Source organism: Panicum virgatum, chromosome 9N (assembly GCF_016808335.1).
Source record: "Panicum virgatum strain AP13 chromosome 9N, P.virgatum_v5, whole genome shotgun sequence".
Classification (NCBI taxonomy): Eukaryota; Viridiplantae; Streptophyta; class Magnoliopsida; order Poales; family Poaceae; genus Panicum; species Panicum virgatum.
Window position 1 is genome coordinate 80,843,437 of NC_053153.1, and position 20,728 is coordinate 80,864,164.

At 47.2% G+C, this 20,728-nt stretch overlaps 3 protein-coding genes across 4 annotated transcripts; all 3 read right to left on the minus strand.

Moving 5' to 3' along the window:
* Window positions 1–5,741: 5,741 nt before the first annotated feature.
* On the minus strand, window positions 5,742–6,907 carry LOC120693405. 2 transcript variants are annotated; one of them, XM_039976830.1, is made up of 2 exons: window positions 6,094–6,907; window positions 5,742–6,011 (listed from the first exon to the last, which is right to left on the minus strand). In XM_039976830.1, the coding sequence occupies exons 1-2, from the start codon at window positions 6,799–6,801 to the stop codon at window positions 5,991–5,993; spliced, it is 729 nt and encodes a 242-aa protein (XP_039832764.1). In that variant the 5' UTR covers window positions 6,802–6,907; the 3' UTR covers window positions 5,742–5,990. The 2 variants fall into 2 exon arrangements, with proteins under 2 accessions (XP_039832764.1, XP_039832765.1); XM_039976831.1 differs by having other exon boundaries at window positions 5,742–6,005; window positions 6,094–6,906.
* Window positions 6,908–12,228: 5,321 nt separating this feature from the next.
* LOC120687855 (probable receptor-like protein kinase At5g24010) lies at window positions 12,229–14,053 on the minus strand. Its single transcript, XM_039969928.1, has one exon. It carries the CDS (start codon window positions 13,927–13,929, stop codon window positions 12,505–12,507), a length of 1,425 nt encoding a protein of 474 aa, XP_039825862.1. The 5' UTR covers window positions 13,930–14,053; the 3' UTR covers window positions 12,229–12,504.
* A 2,815-nt stretch (window positions 14,054–16,868) lies between these two features.
* LOC120687854 (probable receptor-like protein kinase At5g24010) lies at window positions 16,869–19,926 on the minus strand. Its single transcript, XM_039969927.1, has one exon. It carries the CDS (start codon window positions 19,690–19,692, stop codon window positions 17,074–17,076), a length of 2,619 nt encoding a protein of 872 aa, XP_039825861.1. The 5' UTR covers window positions 19,693–19,926; the 3' UTR covers window positions 16,869–17,073.
* Between the last annotated feature and the right edge of the window lie 802 nt (window positions 19,927–20,728).

Here is a 20,728-nt window from a genome sequence, read left to right on the forward strand (position 1 = left end):
AGAGTAATGTCCAACTTTCTCAAAATAACTGTGAAAACATGGTGAAGAAGCTTGAGAAGGGGTCCTCCGTGACTTGCTCAAAGTGCCACAAAGAAGACCACAAGTCCAACAAGTGTCCTCAACCAAGGAAGAAACTTCTGGACGAGAAGAACAAGAAGAAGCCCACAATCAAGAGTTCTCTCATCTACACCAAGTCCAACCGGAGGAACAAAAGCAATAGCACCTCCTATGTGATCAAAAAGAAAACAAATGGCAAGGTGGTTGCTCACAAGGTTGGGAAGAAGGAAAGGAGTTGGAACCACTCCATTTGGGTGCCCAAGGATATCATCACCAACATGAAGGGGCCTCAAATGGTGTGGATTCCAAAGGAAACTTAAAGCCAAGAACGGCTACGGGGAATTTGGAGGCCTAGCTTACAAGTTGAAGTGAAGGTTCAAGCCAAAACAAGCTAAGCTCACAACTTGGACATTTGTTGCCCAAATCCCCCATAAGGTAATGGTAGCTAGATTTCAATTCAAGCATCATGTAGCTCCATTATTCTTGCGAGGATATTTGCATATCTTGCATCTCCTAGTGTTATATATGGAGGGTTGTTTGTGTCATGACTCTAACTCATGAACGACCTACATGGTTTGATAAGTGTGTAGAAAGCTACACAAGGTTATTCTTTATGGTACATGGATCTCATGAGGTATGTATTTCATATGTGTACCATGAACACAAGTTATAGGGTAAACTTCTCAATTGTGTCAAAATCAATGTGCATACATTTGCTTGGTGATTCAAACAATAAATGCACACATTTAGGGGGAGTTCACTATATGGTTTGTGATTTTGAGACTAATATGTTTGCAAGTTTATCTTTTGTAGTTTTACGGTGGAGTTAACACTCTAAGAGAATGTTATTCACGCTTAATGTGAAAAAACAACTTTATAAGAGTGATTAGATAAATTGTGCTTCATGCATATTGAGCCATGCTCTATTGAACTTAAATCCTCATATCTAAGTTCATAAGGAATGTGCTCATACATTTGCTTAACCTTGGTGTACCAAGTGCTCATCTCTTAAAGACTTTCAATTGGTTGCAAGTCACTTTCAATTTGGTACATGCAAGGTAAACAAAGGTACCCCCGGAGGTATGTAAGGTTCTAAACTCATTCAATTGGTGTAATTATCATTTTCTTATCCTTTCTAGAGCTACCTCCGTGCATGATATGATATAATTTTTCTAGTTATAACATCTAGTTGTGCACTTGATTTTCACATTATCATTTTGTGCGCATACTTGTGGAAAGCTTAGCTCATGTCATGCTAGTTTCGTGATTTTGTGATCCACAATAGTGAATTTTCAATTGGTATCTTCATTGATATCATATAATTGGATCATGAGTCATGGAACAAACTCCCTAGGCTACTAATCTTCTCTTGAGCTATATTGTTTTGCAAGACCTTTTAGGTGCAAGACCTTTTAGGTGATTTGATTCCAAAGGGGGAGAAATGTGGATCAAAGCAAGGTATTTTCTCAAGGAGGAGAAGCATATTCCAAAGGGGGAGAAATGTCTAAGTGAATCAAGTCAACATATGAGAAATGAGTAGCAAATAGAGGGAGGAACAAATGGGGAAATCATGACGTCAGGGGGAGGCCAAACCATCATTGGATGGTGGTAAACGTCCAAGCGAGTGTAAGTGGTTAAATTTGTCAATTCTTGCAAATTTTATGCTTACTTTGATTGTGTTGTCATCAATCACCAAAAAGGGGGATTGTAACGAACATGGTACCATTCATGCCATTTCGAGTGATTTTGGTGATCGTATGACAACGCAATCAATGAGACTAATGGTTTTGTTGAGTGAACACTTCTAGATCCCAGAGATGATGTACAAAGGCCATGCAAAGCAAAACACGAAGAAAGAACTCAAAGAAACGCTGAATTGGACGAGTTCTACTGAAATCAGTAGCACCGAAAGAACCGATGCCTATAGCATCGGTGCATCCGATGGTTGTCGGAACATCCGACGGCCTGGCTTTGGTGCAAGACTGAGCGCCTCTGGAGATCAAGTGAAGAAAGAATGAAGCACATGTTGAACCGACGGTGTCAAGAGAAGCGTCGGTGCATTCAACGTACTATGTTCCAGAGACGTTGTCAAGCGTGCAGCAGCCAAGCCTTCAGCACCGGTTGAACCGGTGGTGCGTCGAAGCAAGGCATCGGTGCAATGACATCAGCAAGAGCAATGGCTATCTGCGGATCAAGTGTCACCGGAAGAACCGACGCCTAAGCATCGGATCAATCGATGATCCCTAAAGTTGCTGCAGCAGTGTCAGAGAGGCCAACGGCTACTTCAAAGCGCAGAGTGACCGGAAGAACCGATGCCCTATGCACCGGAAGTTCCGATGCCTACGCAGAAAACTGACCAACGGTTAGTAACGACTCTCTTGAGTTGGTGGGCTATATATACGCATCACCCCGGCTATTTTTAGTTTGCTGGAGTCCCAAGACATCTCATACACACCCAAGAACACCTCCAAGCCATACAAGAGCTCATTGATCATATTCTTAGGTAAAGTGTGAGTGCTAGATTAGCTCTTGAGTGAGTGAACAAGCAAGGTTGAGATCTTTGTGGCTGGTTCTAGAGTGAACCACACTTGTATTACGGTGCAACGGCCCCTTGGAGCAATTGGTGGCTTGCCGTCAAGTCAACGACCCTCCGGCTTGGTGTGGAGCGGCGTCAACGACATTGTGTGGGGACGGAGACTCCTCCTTCGTGGGCAATCTCTCTTAGTGAAGATCGGGATCAATGTGACCGTGATTGTATTCACGGAAGAGACTTGATTGCCGGGAAGCGATACTCTTCATGAGTGCTTCAACAACGTGAACGTAGGGGCGCCTTTGTAGCAATCCGAACCACGGGATAAATTCTCGTATCGAGAGTTCGCTTCCTCTCATCCCTCTCTTTAAGGTTCCGCATTTCATATTGCAACTTGTGTACCTTTACCTTCTTAGTATAGTAACTTGATAGGATTGACTATAGGTTGCAAAAAAAATTTGGGATGAGGGTTACACACTAAGGTGAACCGTACTTGCACATCTAGTTAGCTTGTTTTAGTTTAATTTTTTGTGCAAACTAGTTGGAGTCATAAGTTAAGATTTTAATAGTGACTAATTCACTCACTCCTCTTTTTAGACTAGAACACCCGATCACTTTCACTACCCCTGGTGATCCTAGGGTTGGACCTCGCATGCTTCAATTGCATGCCATCGCTGCGCTTGTATCTAGACAGCAAATGGGCAACGTATTATCGAGGCAGCAGTGCATCATTGCAACGGCTAGCGTGGCATGGGAGGTTCGATCGTACCCCTGGCTATCCACGGGTCATGCGGAGCAGGTGTGCAAACGGGGCGGTCCGACCCTTGGTATGTGTTTGGCAATGACGGGGCATTAGGAGCGCACCACTCCGCACTATTTGCAGGCTGATTTGTGCGTCATTTCATTTGACAGGGTATATAGTATGTAGAATCGAGGAGGTGATATGATGGTGATGGAGATGGCGTCCGTGCCGTTGCTTTCGTGCTCTGTTCATGCTGCGTGCTGATCTGACGCCCGTGCGTAGATTCTAGTCTCTAGCTCTCCTTCTCTACCCCCTTTGAGACATCCTCGTGTAATCCGACAGGGACAAGACGTAAATGATTGTATTGATCGCTTCTATTTTTCTCTGCCCGGTTGGTGGGAAAATGAGCAACCCCCAACCCCAACACCGGTACCGGCAGCAGGCAAGCCAATCGCCCATCCCAATGGCGCCCCTAGGCGAATTTGAAGACCTCCTCAACGCCTGCTGTATGTAAAGTTTGTTTTGCGCACGGAAGCTCAATTGATTTGGCAACCAAGTCTGTCGAGGATTTGATCAAGTGTTTTACATATCTGTGTGTCCTGGTCAAATTTGAGCTCAACTTATATATACTAATATTAGGACGGACGATCGAGACGCATTTTAGTACTCTGCTAATGGGGCGGGGCTTGACGGGTTTTTTTGTGGGTTTTAATACGTGTACTATTGGATGAGTGGAAACGGGTGACATTATGAAACAGATTGGGGCGGGTTGGGTTGACGACACAGACAGATTGGGGCACTATGGTAGTAGATCGGTGCGTAAGTCGCATATCATCTTCCGTTGTGACTTCGGATTGGGGCATTAGGCGGACGAGGTGGGTCGGGGCGGGTGGTAGTTATGCCTCTTGAAATATGGGTAGGGGCGAATTTAGGACGAATTCAATCCCACTAGCAGGCGTACATTTTAGCACTATTTTACTGTCCAGATATGTACGTGTTGTTGAATCTCATGTTCAAACGGACCCATGCAGATACGTACACATACCGGTCTCTGTTCCACACTTTTTTTTTGTTGGGCCGTCAATTAACACGATATATATTGTGCACCGATATCTGGTACGGCAAGCTCATTTTGTTTCGGGAAAAATCCGGTTTACACTCTTAAACTATCCAAAAAGTCTGATTTTCAAGCTTAAACTACAAAACCGGATAAGATAGGCCATCCAACTATCGAAACCAGACAAATTTGACCTTTAGGGTGGTTTTGTATTTTTTAAGAAAATTTAAAATTTCTAATTAGATCTAAAAATCAAAACTAATTAATTTTAAAATATAAAAATATGAAACTAATATCAAAATTTTCTAAAAATATAATCTATGTGAATCTTATTTATTAAAAAATAATAGACATAATTACAAGCAACCAAATAATATGAACATAAAAAAATAGATTTGAATAACCGACAAGTACAGTGCCAATAGACATGTCATATTTTTAGGAAAATTTTGATACCCATTTCGTATTTTTTTATTTAAAATGAATTACTTATGAATTTTTAGTTTAAATTTGAATTTGAATTTATATAAATGAAAAAACACCTTCGAAACCACCCAAAGGGTCAAATTTGTCTGGTTTTGATAGTTTGATGGTCTATTTTATTTAGTTTTGTAGTTTAAGGTTGAAAATCAGACTTTTACGATAATTTAAAGGTGTAAACCGGACTTTTTTTTTCATTGGACTGATAAATTAACGGTTTGGTCGGTTCATATATATAGTGTGCGTCCATGCGAGCAAGTTATTCCAATTTTCTTGGAGAGTCAAAACATTTCAAATTTTATAAAGTTTAAATAATAAAGTACTAACATTTGTGATACTAAATGAGTATCATTAGATTCTTCAATAAATATACTTTTATCTTATATTTATTTGATGATATAAATCTTTGTAATCTTTTTTATATATAACTTTGGTCAAATATTTTGACTTTCCAAGAAATTTGGAACGACTTATACGATTTAAAACAGAGTACTAGTTCATTTTGCTTCCGGACTGATCACCGGTGCCAAACACAACGTGCTAAACGAATGCCAGGTCAACAGTGTATTAAAACTGATGATTTCTTTGTCGGGAGATATGATGCTGGTACAATAATACTCCGTAATAATGCTTCCGCGTGTTAGGTTACGGGAACAGGATGCGAGCGATTAGCCCCCCCCCCCCCCCCCCCAAAAAAAAGCGTATGCATAATTTGAGCCAGCAAATGAGATGCTGCTTTCAATCACCGTATGTATAATCTGTGTTATTCCTTCTCCAAATTAATCAGTGGCCCCCACCAGTACGAGGCAACAAAAAGTTCCAACTCACATGGACGAACCAAGAGCCGATCAAAGACCATAAAAAAAAACTAAGAATGGAGACGTGAAAGGGGTCGAGAGACCGTCGTCTATTGATTATGCTGTACACACGATCCAGTCATTCACACCACGGTTAAATACATCCCTGAATGTAATACTGTCTGGGTATAGGTGCCAAAACATCATGTTCATGTCGGGGGATACAAACAAAGAACTCGAGCTGAGATGACACAACGCAGCAGAGAGACACTCGTGGATTCACATCAAGTTCATGGATGCCATGTGTTCCGATCCTGCGGTGCAGGGCTATGCATCTTGTCCCTGAAACTTTGTGCAGAAATTGTGCAGTGTCAGATTATTAGTGTGTGCGGATTTGGTTCCACTTCCATCCGTGGAGTCTAGGACGTACGCTGGACTTCTTGCAGTAGAGGATGGCGTCGCGGACGGCCGTGTCGGCATTGCCGTGGCACCACTCCATGCTCGACGGGGACGTGGACGCGCGCGCGGGGCTCGCCGGCGCGACCCTGGGCCTCGGCGCCGAGAACCGCCGCAGCGCCCTGACCTTCCGGTGCAGCGGCATGAGGAACCGGAGGTACTGCACCAGTATCTTCCACGACGACGACGACGCCCGCCCGCGCCTCCCGGCGGCGAAGAGCGGGGGCGGCCTGGCGGCGGCGTTCTTGCTGCCGGCGACGCCGCTCCGCCCGCTGGAGGCCGGCGTGCTCTGGGCCGAGCGGTACAGCGGCGACGAGGGCGACGGCGACCGCGGCGCGCTGTTGGGAAGGTCAGCGACCGCGGGCTCGCTGGGGAGGAGGCGGCCGTTGCGGATGACCTGGCTGGCGCTGATCAGCACCGGGGACGGCGGGTCACTGCTCCCGCCGCCGCCGCCGCCGCCGGGCAAGCCGAACTCGAAGTCGCTCTCCGTCGCCGTGGTCTTCGTGGTCCACCGCATGGAGAAGAGCTCGGCGGGGTCCATGTCGATGAAGGACCTGGAGCTGCCGAAGGAATTGCCGAGGTCGGCGCCAACGAGGCTCTCGAACGACGGCGCCGGCGCGCCGCGCTTGAGCCACCCGCAGGAAAAGCTGTCGCCGAGGTGCTGCAGCGAGGCGACCTCCATGAGCGAGCGCCGGGCGGCGAGATGCCGGAGCACGGCCGTCGGGGGTGATGTGGTGAGCAGTGGGCGCGCGCTGAGGAGGGGGCACAGGGCAGGCACGGCTTCTCGGCAAGCACAGATAGATATAGGCGCCTCGCCGTCCCTGTGGGCTGGGCGCAATGTCCATGTTGCCCCGCTGGCGCCTTTCGGCATGATTTTTATTTTATCCCGTTTTAGCTTATCGCTGTCATAGCAACATGCATTCAAAGTCTCGTTCCCGTGAGAAACGTATCGGGTTTTGATGTTCAGGTCGCTGTGCACGGACGAATTTTCGACAAATACGAGCATACTCCCTCCATACTCATATTATTTGACGTTTAGGACATGATTGTGGTTACCAAGGAGTCATTAATTAGAATTTTTTTTCCATGTCTTCCCTTATTAAATGCCGCTGTGGGTGCACTCCATATAAGAATGAATCCTGTCTCTAATAGTTATTGTGGAGAGGCGTGAGCCTGCTGCTCCGGATTGCTCCGGGTTCGATACCTGGTGGCCTCATAAATTTTTGCTGGTGCTTGATTTTGTATGACGGCATGGCGCTGTTTGGGTGGGTGCTTAATTTTGCATGCTGCAAGGGAGGCGAGCGTGCTGCGGGAGTTGAAGGGAGGCGGGCGGCGAGGAAACGAGAGAAACGAGACGCGGGCGGCGAGGAAACGAGAAACGAGGCGACAGAGTTATTGCAATTCTGAGTCGTTGGCGAGAGGGCAGCGGAACAGGCGGCGAGCCAGGGGCAATCGCGTCCATCTGCTATCCCTTTGGCGTGGGACGACAATTTTTGTGAAAACGGGCCTAGAGCCCACAACGACGATTAATATGAGTACGGAGGGAGTACAAAGAACATGGTGTATTTATATTCAGGAATAGGATTATCCCCATCCATGTCATTGGATCATACTCCTATTAAGCTGCATGCGGTTTACACGGGCACAAATGGAAAAAGGAAGAAAGAAGTAAAGAACGATAGAAAAATAAAAATTGAGAAGGCTCAGCTATCTGCATTCGTCATGGCAAATCCTGCACGCAGGCATCAGACGTACAAGGCCAACGCTGGCAAGTCATTTCGTAGCAGATTAGGCGAAACGACAAACATCGCAACATCTAATCCAATCCGGCACCCTAAATTAAGGGGCGCCCGGAGTTGTCAAGAACAAACTTATGTTGCCAAGAGAAGAAGATCCAACAAAGAGGAAACCCAAAAAGAAATTCATGAGGCGCCAGAGGGTTCAGTCCGGTTGTTGAGATAATCCTGACAAAAACGCTCGACAACGTTGCCGCGGCACGGGCACCTCCGCAGCCCAGCCCCGACGAACGTCGTGTCCCCTGCTGCGCGCTAGTTGCTACGGCACGATCGATGGCTCAACGCGTCCTATGATGTCCGATCCACCCAACGCCAACACCACACGAGCAGCTTTGCTTTGCCTGCGACGCGTGAACAGGAGCGCGGGGTCCTCTCCTCACGTTGCAGATGCGCACAAGCTGCTGGCAAAGTTTTGGGCATCTACCCATGATGAACAATGTTCTCTCGTCGCCTTGTCCAATCTCGGATTGGGGCCGGGCATGCGGCATCAAGCAGGGGACGTGTGTCAGGCGAAGAGGGAGGGAACCAGCCTTGGGATTAAGAAATGATGGGGAAGGGTAATAGAATACGGTTCAAGGATCAAGATCACGCATCGCGTGGGCATGGTCCAGGCAAAAAAAGGTTTTGAGACCCTTGAACAAGGGAGACTGTCTGCGTAACCATCTCACGGCCACGACACCCAGACACACGAGCTCTCTGTTTGAGGCTCAGGTTCCACTCGTGCGCTTCTGTCTCGGCTTGGGTTCTGCTGCCAGCGACAGGCTCATATATTCTAGATAGCACCATCAGTTATCATGCGCTCGAGCGAGGTCAAGCAGCAATTTAGCTGCATATGGGGCTATGGGAGGCGGTGCAGAGGATGCAGCTGGGAATGAGGGTTGGAGGCCTGCTGCCATCCAATTATGAGGTCAGGATATAAAGAGTATACACAATAATAATGTCCACAAAGACATCAGCAGACGGGAGGAGAAAGAGAAAAATAAAGCAGACGAAAGGCATTCAAAATGTCAAAAAGGCATAAAAGTATACATGCTGCTGTAGTTCGGTCATGTACGTTACCTCTTGAAGCTATTGACGTACACGCCTGACTTTTCATGCTTGGGAAAGCAAATTGCCATGTTGATTTTATTCTGCCTGATCAGGGAATTGGCAGCTCAGCAGTTACAAAGGAAGGATAACAATTCTATGGGCCACAGCCACTTGGAAAAGAACAGCTGTGGCGCGCAAGTGAAAAAGAACCGTTCAGAACCTTTTGGGTGACACATTTTCTCTTTTTACAAATGGTCGGGGCATAGTGATCACAAATAGAAAAAGGTTAAATGAAAGTGTATTCTCCTCCTATTTTTCGGAACAAAGAGATTTCCTCTGAAATTTTCTGGAGCACTTTCTCTTGCAAAAAGCATCTAACAAGGCTAAAGTGTACCACGATTCAACAATGATGCCATTTTGTGCTCCAACATAATAGAACCTTTTATATAAGAACATGAACACTGGAAAAATTGAGAGGCTCAGAACATAGATAGTCATTACATATCAAAAAAATATAAGACTAAAAAAAGGGGGAACAGCTGTGCAAGTATTGTGGGAGCACAAGTGGTAAAAGAGTGGAGCCAGGTGGCCAAGAAATGTGCTTACTGCCCTACACTGGATTTTACCACAGATCTTGTTCCCAGCACTTGATATCAACATTAGGGAGCAGCTGCCCATAAGTAAAGAGGTAAGAGCCGACCATACCTTTGAAAGTCGCTCGTTCCGGTAATCCTTTTGTGGAACACTGGGGTACAGGTTGCCCCCACAAGGTTATAGCTTTCTAGGAGTTGTGATATTCCCATCTCTTTACTCAAAGCACTTTGCATCATAATATCAACAAGTATATATGGCCCCAAGAATGCACATACAATGAACTGATGCTGGCATCCCTTTTTATATAAAGGCTAAATCATTATTCATTACAGACATGTCATCTCCAATTAAGATACTAAGTATTACTTATTTAACTTTTTTCAAAAAAAAAGTATTACTTATTTAACTAGGAAGGAAAAGGAGTATTTTAGTATGGTTCTTGACATGTAAAGTAGAAATTGCATTGTTTTGACACATAGTTGCAAATCGAAACATCATAGTGTGCTAGAAAAATCACGAGAGTTGAGCAGGAAATAAAAATCAGGTCAACTTAACTTTCACCAAATAATGTCTATGTATAAAACCAGACTGTCAAAGTCAAAACCAGAACAAAAAACAATAGTGTCTCTAACAGGTTACCAGAAGGTAACTGAAAGGTCTTGACCGTTTATGGATTTCTAGTTAAAATAATTAGATGTTTGGTTGACGTTAGTAATCAGCGTGCTTTGTCAACTACTGGTTGTTAACTGGTACAACTACACACTCCTAAGGATCATGCAAGTGTACCATGCTATTAGTGTTCCTTTGAACATGGGTCATATGCTGGCTGACCTAGTTGCTTGTAAAATCAACAGGATAGCAATTAAACTATCAAAACTTGCATGTCTAAGCAAAACCGCAATCCTAACATTTAATATCCTCTTGCACGATGGATGAGAATAAAATAACTCTTCCAAAAGCCTTTGCCTTTTCTAGAAAGGTATGATCAGAATTCAAATTAGAATAAATTTCAGGCTGGGTATATTGGTAACCATACAGAGACAGATTTCATGTTCATGCAGGAAACTAATATCCCACTTAGGTTTAACCTTGGTCTGTAGAACCCTCCGATTCTCCGAATAAACATGTTACATGAGCTCAGCTCAGATGCGACACAGACAATATATTCTCAACAATGTTCTGGTAGCATATGCCATAAAAAATCTCTTCCCCAAAGAAGGTTAGGTTCCTTACAACATTAAAACTGCAACATGTACACCACTATCACACAATCATGACAATGGGATAGGCCCAGTCATGTTTGCTTCAGCTGATTCGATTTGTATTTGGGCTTGCTACTATATGGATTAGGTATGAGGGATGAGGGCAACAGGCAAAAACAAGCAACACATAGTATCCAGCATATATATTCAAAGATGTAATTACCTATCAAATGGAGGGAAGAACAACAAAAATCAACAAGAGAATGCTCCAATTAATCAGATATATGATTTTTTTATTGAGCACTCTCGCAGGCTAGCGGCTAGCAGAGCGTGCTCTCAGGCAGCCAGCCCGGGTTCAAGTCTCGCATCTTCTTAAATCAAAGCGGGGGTGCAGTCTGCAACTTCCCGTCCTTTTTTTTATTTAGTAAATATGTTAACAACTGTGTGAACAAGACAATAATACAAATTCATAATCAAGAGAATCAGTATAGAAGATGAAACTAAATGATTAAGAACTCTGTAAGACTATAACTATGGGTTAATGAGAGTTTTGATTTTCTAGAATTTCAAAAATGCAAATAATATACACGCTGTCTAGTTTAACGATAAAGAAATGATATAAGAGCCAAAACAAAACAAAACAAAACAATTGAGCAGCACAGAACCACAAACATATTTCTAACGGAAAACTAATAACCAACTGATTCACGTGGGTAATAGGAACAGAAAGCTCTACTAACACGGTTTTATTATATCAATGGACGCTGAAACGATTAAGGTTCTTATTGGTCAGCCATATAGACATTACATCACCAACCCAAAAAAGAATTAAATCTTCAGGGGCATATTGGAAAGCATTCCAGAACTTCAAAGAAAACTGCATGCAATGTAAATGTTAAACTCAGAAAAAAAGCAATGATAAGGCTGCCTAAATATTTCCTTCCCTATACCCCACAATGCATATGTCCTACAATCATATCAAGTATCTTCCATACAGTTATGTGATTATGTCACATCATGTTGATGATCTTCAATCGTGTGTTCAAAACTAGTTGCAAACCAAGAGAGTAGCATGACGAATGACGCACCTACAATACATATAGTAAGCTGGCAGGATCAAATCCATGAAGCAGCCAGATTTACAACTCATCAGATGAATTTTGCATGAGAAGATTGTACAAATGCATCCAGAATTCAGGGTTTGTTAGAGTCGATCATGATCCGTGGAGTACCAAACTAATCAAAAGAGAATATTCTTAAGGGCCTCAGAGTAAAGTGATTCACAACCCATAGAAGCAGAAAACGGTAACAACTAAATTATGCTATAATGGTATGGTGGCTTTTGCTTTTGCAGTTATTTGGCTTATTTTTATTGACCCATGTCCTCACTGAAAGCCAGAAACTAATTATATCTCTGAGTAATTCTCCTAAGAGCACAAGTATAGTATTAGACTACACCATCGTGAATCCACGACAGCAAATTTGCTATGGATATCACAAGCATTCATTCAAGTGTATTTCAGAAAATGAGCTGGATAAGTGAAGTAGTAGCAATACAGACTGATCTGCGGTAAAATACTTTTACAATATAGTGAGCATGTCCTCCATTGGCAGAGCTCAGACAGCCCAAAGTTCAAGCATGAAAGTAGTAAAAAGAAGTAAAACTACAACTACAATACTTACAACCGAATAGAAATATTACGAGATTAGATACATACAACAGCTGTAGTTTGCCGCTCCTCAAAGATGCTAAGCTCATATCATTCAATAGTCTGCCTTACTGGGCACAAGCTGATATGCTTTAGCCAATTTCCCTTCACCGGAGTCCATTGGTTTCCAAGACCAAGCTGTACCATTGTTCCTCAGCTCGGTCCTCAACCTCAGCACCAGCATGACCAAAGTCACAAATAACCCAGCAAAGATGAAACCACACAGCAGGGAGAGGGCGAATTCCCCGATCCCCTTACTCACCCCATACTCCACGTCTAGCGCAATTGGGAAGTTTCCATCCATACCGCCACTCGTCTTGTTCATCCTCATAATCTCCAGCGCATTAAGGATACCGCTTACTTCATCAGATCGGCTCTGCTTCAAGCCACCGATGGCCAATTTCAGCATCCCCTCACCCTCCACGTCAACAATAAAGTCAATGTAATAAGGATAAGCCAAGAATCCGGTGGTGCTAGAGAGATCGAAATTCTTGACTGCAAGATTGCCATTGACGTAGATATTGAAGTAGAGCTCATACAACGCCTTGCTAACAATGTCACAGAAGTGCATCCGCACGAGGTACCGGCTGCCAGCAGGCACAGGGAAACCCCAAGTCACATTGGCCCCTGGCTTCACTGATCTCGCAGAGCTGTAGACATTGTCAGGAGCCACCTCCCGGGTCATCTGCCTGCTACCCCTGGGATAAGCGATCCGGCCACTGAACGACCATACCTTGTAGTTGGTCGAGTCCGTGCCAACGAGGAAGTCCGCATCATTAACCCATGTCCGCCACAGCGTGTCATTGAACGGCGTGACCTTACGACCGGCGACAGTGATCCTGTAGAGAGTCTCAAACACCTGAGACGAAAGCCCGTCGATCTGAGCGGCGCCGGCGGATGTGACGAGGGTGCCAATGTCGCCTACGATCTCCTCGGGCGCAGAAACGAGCTCGATGGCGTTGATGAAGGCGGTGGAGGCCGAGTCAGGGACGAAGGTGAGGACGATGATGTCGGAATCCACGGGGAGGATGAACTCCTTCACGACGGGGGACGAGGCGGTGAAGTTGTGGAGGAGGAGCAAACCCCCGGCGCCCACGTGGAAGCGGGAGGCGGAGAGGGCGGGGGCGAAGGGGTAGAAGTGGAGGCGCAGGATGTGGTGCCCGCGGCGGCGGACGGCGAGGTCGTAGGACGCGCGGCAGGAGAAGACCCGCGCGGAGGCGTGGAGAGGGGAAGGCGGCGGCGGGGAGCCTGGGGGCGCGGCGGAGGAGAGGGTCGGGGCGGGTGAGCGGAGGCGGGTGGAGGCGCAGCCGGAGTCCGGGACGAAGCGGCGGCCGTCGGGGAGGACGGCCGGGGCCTCCGCGCCGCACGCGAGGAGGTGGTTGTCCACCGGGGCGTACCGCGCGGCGGCGACGGCGGCGGCGGAGCAGAGGACGCCGAGGAGGAGGACGGCGAGGCGGCGAGGGGTTGGTGGGGAAGCCATGGCGGAGGGGGACGGGGAGGGAGGTGGTGGATTTGGGTGGCGATTTGTCGAGTTGTGGGAGGGGGGAAATGGTGTTTGATTAATTGGAGGACAGCTGGAGATCGACAGGCCGGACGGAGTATAGGAATCAATTCGGCGCGAGCGCGTGGGGCTGGACTGGGAGAGACGACTCACTCTCGGGTGGCGGTGGTTTTTGGTGGGTCTTCAACGGCTCGACGCGTCGTCGGTCAGGCCGCTTTTCTTGTTGGGCCTATGGTTTTCTCATGGGTGTCCAGGATTTTTTTCATTTTTATATTAAAAAAAACAAAATTTCAAAAATATATGCTGAATAGGGAAATTTTTAAAAATGGATGTCTGTCGCCCTCCTAATGGGTGCCTGTCGCACATCCAGTAGGCGACATGACCTAAATGTAAAAAAAAAGTACATTTAGGTCCTGGCGCCCAGGGTGCATTAAACTCTGAACTTGTAAAATTTATATAAAATCGTAGAAAAATAAAAAAACACAAACTCAACTGTTCTGGATTCTATGAAACAAGATCTACAACTTTTGTTACATAAAGTTTTTCATTTGATCAATGTATCTTGCTCTATTTTAAATACCAATTTAATGCACTTTTATTTAAATCTCAAGATGCATCCTTTGGATGCATGTCATCTTTGGCCACGGTGTTGCATATGGTGAGCATAGACTTGTACAAAATTGGTATGCCCAAAAAACATTTCTAGAATAAGTTTTTAAATTAGATCTTGCAATATGTCTAGTTTAAATGGGTTATTTATCCATGCTGCTATACTGAGTATTAGAAGACATAACTTTTACAGTACTATTATTTTATTTCCTAAGAGCTATAAAAAAGTTTGGTAAATTTTAGATAAGCACGACTAGACCAAATGAATTATTTCAAATTTTTCTAGGTACAAGAACTATTTTTCTTGATTTAGATACATTGATCAAATGAAAACATTTATGTAACAAAAGTTGTAGATATTATTTTATAGAATCCAGAACAGTTGAGTTTGTATTTTTCTGATTTTTCTACGATTTTATATCGATTTTACAAGTTCACTATTTAATGCGCCCTGGGCGCCAGGACCTAAATGTAATTTTTTTTTACATTTAGGTCCTGTCGCCCACTGGATGGGCGACAGGCACCCTGTCGCCCAACAGTCACCCATTTTTGAAAATTTCCCTATTCAACATATATTTTTGAAATTTTGTTTTTTAAAATATAAAAATGAAAGAAGCGCGGGTGTCCAGGTTTGTGATGGGCCAGATGGGAAGCTCTATGTTTGTACACGGCAGCCCAAACAGCTCATTTCCATCTTTGTACTTGATCTCGCTTTTCTTTTTTTTTAGACGAAAAAAACAGGTGGGCAAGCCTATATTTGCTCACATTGCTTTTCTTCTTCTTCTTTTTTATAAGAAACACTGCTCGCATTGCTTTTTGGTGTTCACCGTTTTTCTTTGTTACTCTTGGCACTGGCATGTACGTAGATCATAAACTTAGGTTACTCGAGTTACTTGAGAAATAATTTCATACTCACTTTGTTCTTCAACTTCAATATACGTGGTCTAGAACGGATGTAGAATCATCTGCTTGTTATATGTACGTTAGTATGTTACCATGTAACATGCTTTTGTGTTTCGTGAGCTCAAAACAAGAACCGGGAAACGTCCCAGCTTTGTTCGATATACGTCACTTGTCGACTATGCCCCCATGTCGTCGGATATTATTAACCAAGAGCATAACGAGCTTAGATTCTGAAGTCTGAAGATACTAGTGCTCTGATTAGTTTTTTTTTTTGAGCCGATAGTGCTCTGATTAGTTGATCGTGCCTGTCATGATCACACGAAGTTTCTTTTCTCCCAACCCTGAACCGTGTTCTTATTTCCCCTCCCTTTCCCCGGTCGCCACGGCACCATTAATCCGGTTGAGAGATTGTTTATTGGTCCTAGCCAGCTGTGTGTGTGTGTGTTCCCCTTTACCTTTAGCTAGTGACCCAAATCCGGCGAGCATCAGGCTGACGTTGACAAGCACTGAAGGACATGTCCTTTGGCTCGTTGCTTTGCCCTACCACTTCTTTGGCTCGTTGCTTTGCCCTACCACTTGAGACCTGAGGAGAAGAAAATGGCCACAAAGTTTTGTTCCCATGCGAACAGTCGTACAGGAGTATCTATTATCTTATTATTTAGCCAACAAATAAAACCTCAACGTTCGCTCTCAAGACCTAGAAATTCTCATGTTAATCGAAGAAAAATAAAAAAAAATAAAAATTACCCACCACTGCCATTATGATAAAAATAGCCTAAAATACCCATATGTCTAATTAAAAATCACCCACCAATGCCATTATGAAAAATTAAATATAAAATACCTTTTTGCTATGTATCAGTTACAAACATATACTATTAATAATAGAAACTAAAGCTAACAACAATCAATCAAAATAAAACAAAAATAAGAATAATTATATGCATAATATTATTAAAGTTAAAGCTCAACAAATCAAATTGTTATTATTGGTAGATCACATTTGAATTATTGTAACCAACAATAAGACATAATTTATGATAATAAACAGGGTGATGTATGGTAAAAAAAAAATAGTATAATATTTAAATAAGGATATATGCAAGTTTTTAAATTTTCAATACTAGCCGCGCAAATGAGCGGGCTATACGCCTAGTTATATATATTTAAACAGCTCGCTCAATCAATCAATCACTAGTCAATTTGTTTTGGCCGCATGCATTACAAATTGTAATTGCAACGAGCAGATTTTGTACGGATTAGTGAATCTGCAGCAGCTTAGGGGGCGTTTAGTTCCAAAAAAATTTGCGCAGTATCCGTCACATCGAATTTTCGGACACATGCATGGAGCATTAAATGCAGTTGAAAAAATAACTAATTACATAGTCTAACTGATTCCTACGAGATGAATCTAATGATGCTAATTAATTTATGATTGAATATTAATTATCAAATAACAATAAAATGTGCTACAGTAGCCAAATCCAAACTCTTTCACCAACTAAACACACCCTTAGCTTCTGAATTTCCTTCTTGCATTGGCTGCTGTCCTATCTCAAGTCTGAACGTGACTCGGTTCGCACAGAAACGGCACAGGCTCATCAGCAGTCATCATCGCCCGTCGCCGCTGCTCAGCTGGGAGAACACCTTGCTGTTGGCGGCGCCCACGTCGGTGACGCTGATGGCCGTCTCGTCGGTGTCGCCGGTCGTGAGGAAGCTGGTCGACGACGGCACCCACCGCGGCACCACGACGTCGTCGGGGAACTGCGCCCCGACGGCGCCGCTGTCCTCGAACGCGTCCCGGCGCACGTGCGTCTCCTGCAGCTGCAGGCAGTACTCGAGGTTCCAGAGCACGTCGCCCATGGACGGCCGCTCCTGCCCGTAGTCCACCAGGCACCTCACCGCCGTCTCCGCGAACTTGCGCAGCGAGTTGTCGTTCACCTGGCCGAGGATCCGCGGGTCGGCGACCTTGCCCAGCTGCCCCTGCCGCTGGCACGCCACGGCCCACTCCGCCAGGTTGATCTGGTCGCGGTCCGGCGCCTGCTGGTCGATCACCGGCCGCGCGCACAGCACCTCGAGCAGCACCACCCCGAAGGAGTAGACGTCGGAGCGGTCCGTCAGCTGCTGCGTCTTGAAGTACTCCGGGTCCAGGTACCCGAAGCTGCCCTTCACCGCCGTGCTCACGTGCGTCTCCCCGAGCGACGGCCCCACGCGGGACAGCCCGAAGTCGGCCACCTTGGCGATGAAGCCGTCGCCGAGGAGGATGTTGGTGGACTTGACGTCGCGGTGGATGATGTTCTCCGAGTAGCCCGTGTGCAGGTAGTGCAGGCCCCTCGCCGCGCCGATACAGATCTCCAGCCGCTGCTTCCACGACAGCGGCGGCGGCGCCGCCTCGCCGGAGGAGTCGGGCTCGGGCCCCCCGTACAGGTGGCTCCGCAGCGTGCCCATCTCCATGTACTCGTACACCAGGATCATCTCCGCCTGCTCGTTGCAGTAGCCGATCAGGGACACCAGGTGCCGGTGCCGGATGCGGGACAGCACCACGATCTCCGTCTGGAACTCAGGGAGCCCCTGCTTGGACGCGCGCGTCGCGCGCTTCACCGCCACGCGGGTGCCGTCGCGGAGCGCGCCGCGGTACACGTTGCCGAACCCGCCGACGCCGATCAGGTTGCGCTCGTGGAAGTTGTCCGTGGCCGCCTTGAGCTCCTCCAGCGGGATGTGGAGCTGCTGCGCGCCCACCCTCTGCTGCATCGCGCCGGTCGTACCAGACCGGCTCGACGGCTCGACGGGCCACCCGGAGGAGCTGTCCTGCGTGTACGGCGACCAAGGCAGGGTGCTGGCCTCCTTCTCCACCTCCGGCGCCGGCCGCGGCGCATGGCGTCTTCTCCGCAGCAGCGCCATCCAGTACAGCGCGGCGCACGCGAGGACGGAGGCGCCCAGCACGCCCGAGAGGGTGATGATCAAGACCGTCCTCTTGTTGCTGCTGGCACGCGACCCCGTCGTCTTGAAGCTCGAGTCCGAAGGTCGCAGCTGCATGATCTCTACCCCATTCAGAAAGCCACCTTCATCGGCGCTGCTCTTGACCGACTTGCCGATGCTGACGGTGAGGTTCCCGCCGGCAATCGGCGCCGCGGCCGCGTAGTCTAGGTAGAAGGCACGGTTCGCTTGCGTCGCAATGGTTTTCGTCGGCATCAGGTCTGGGGTACCCATGTCTGGCCCGATGAAGACGTTGAACATGATGCCTTCTCCGACGACGCTGCTCGCCAGCTCGTAGTCGCAGAAGTGGAGACGGACGAGGTAGCTGGACCCCGGTTCCGCCGGGAAGGCCCAGGTGACGTTGAAAAGCGGCGGCTGCAGCGATAACCTCCCCGCCGACGCATTCGTCGCGCGCTGCGTCTTGTAGATGATGTCCGGCGCCACCTCGCGGGTGTAGGCGGCGTCGTCGTACACGATTGGGGTGTTGGTCGTGTTCACCATCGAGATCCCCGCGGGGCCGAAGAGGAAGGGGTCGTCGGGGAGCCACGTCCGCCAGAGCGTGCCGTTCTCCTTGGTCACCATGGGGCCGCCCACGTTGAGGCGGTACACCGTCTCCAGCGCCTGCTGCTGCCACTGGGCCATGTCGGCGTGCGCCGCGGCGCCCACCTGCGTCACCGAGCTGTTCCACAGCAGCTCCGATGGAGCCGGGAACACCTCGACGGCGTTGACGAACGCGGCCGAGCCGGCGTCCGGCGTGAACGTGATGCGGAAGTCGCCGGAGCCGGCTGCCGGGATGAAGAACTCCTTGACGACGCCGGCGCTCGGCGGCGAGAAGGAGGACAGTACGGTGTACGCGTCCCGAACGGAGACCGCGAAGCTCGCGGACTCGATGCTCACGCCGGATTGCGAGGCGGCGAAAGGGACGAAGTGGAGGCGGAGGACGACGAACGCGGCCTGCCCGGCGGAGTCGTCGGTGATGTGGAGGTTGTAGGAGAAGGCCGAGATTGAGGCGCGCGCGGCGGCATAGAGCGGAGAGGCGGCGCTGTTGGCGTTGGCGTTCTTCAGCGCCTGGGCGCGCGAGGAGGTCAAGAACGGGTCGTCCTTGGTGAAGGTGCGGGCAGGGCTGTCCCGCGGGAAGGAGACGCTCGAGTCTGCGCCGCAGGCGAGGAAGAAGGTGAAGGCCGGGGAGAAGGCGGCGAGGGCGCTGTACGGGAGGAAGGTGACGAGGAGGAGGAGGATGGCGAGGACCGCCATGGAGGTGGGGGCCTGGGCCTGGTAGTGGAGGCGTGCCGGCTGCGGGGACGAAGGGATAAGCAAGTGCGGCGAGGACGACCGAGCTAAGTGGTGTGTGGAGTCGGGCACGGGGAAGGTGGACTTGGATGGTGGGACTGGGACACGGCGATGGGAAACAGCGCGTGCTGGCGTGGAGTGGAGTGGACCGACGGAGAGCTAGCCGGAGACTGGCTGGTTGCGTTGGGTCATTCCAAATTCCTTTGTGCGTCCGGTACTGGTCACCCGTGTGTTCCGCTCGGCTGAAAAGGCGGCTTACCGCTTAGAGCCCGTTTAGTTCCAAAAAGGAAAATTTTTGGATGTCAAATCGACTGTTTGACCAGATGTCGGGAGGGATTTTCGGACACTAATTAAAAAACTAATTTCAGAACTCACTTAGAAACCGCGAGATGAATCTTTTGAGGCGTTTGACTGCATCATTAGCACATGTGGGTTACTGTAGCACGTATGGCTAATCATGCACTAATTAGGCTCAAAAGATTTGTCTCGTCGTGTACATCCAAACTGTATAATTAGTTTTGTTATTTAATTACATTTAGTGCTTCATACATGTGTTTAAAGGGGAGGTGAAAATTTTTGGGTGGAAATTTTTGGGAACTAAACGGCCCCTTATTGTAGAGTTCTGTTTTCTTCTTCTTGAGAGAGAGAGAGAGGATTTTTAGAGCATCTGCTAAAAAATCAAATCTGATAATCTCAGCGTGTAGGTCTTTTTTTTAAAAAAAAATTGAGATTTGTTCATACTAGCCGAGTGTCTTTGCGTGTGTAGCAAAGTGAACAGGAGGTTGACGCGCAAGATAACATCTACTAAATAAATTAAGTAGTGATTCTATAGCAGAAACCCGGCCTGTTGCAGCTTCCAGTCAATAAAATCCGTACAGCACCAAGATAGAAAACTTAGAATTTGCTGAATAATCACTCTGCTCGCTGTTTGGTTCCTCCAGTCAGCCAACAGTATTTTCTTCTCACACAGTTCCAGCACCAGCCTCCAGCCACCCAACAG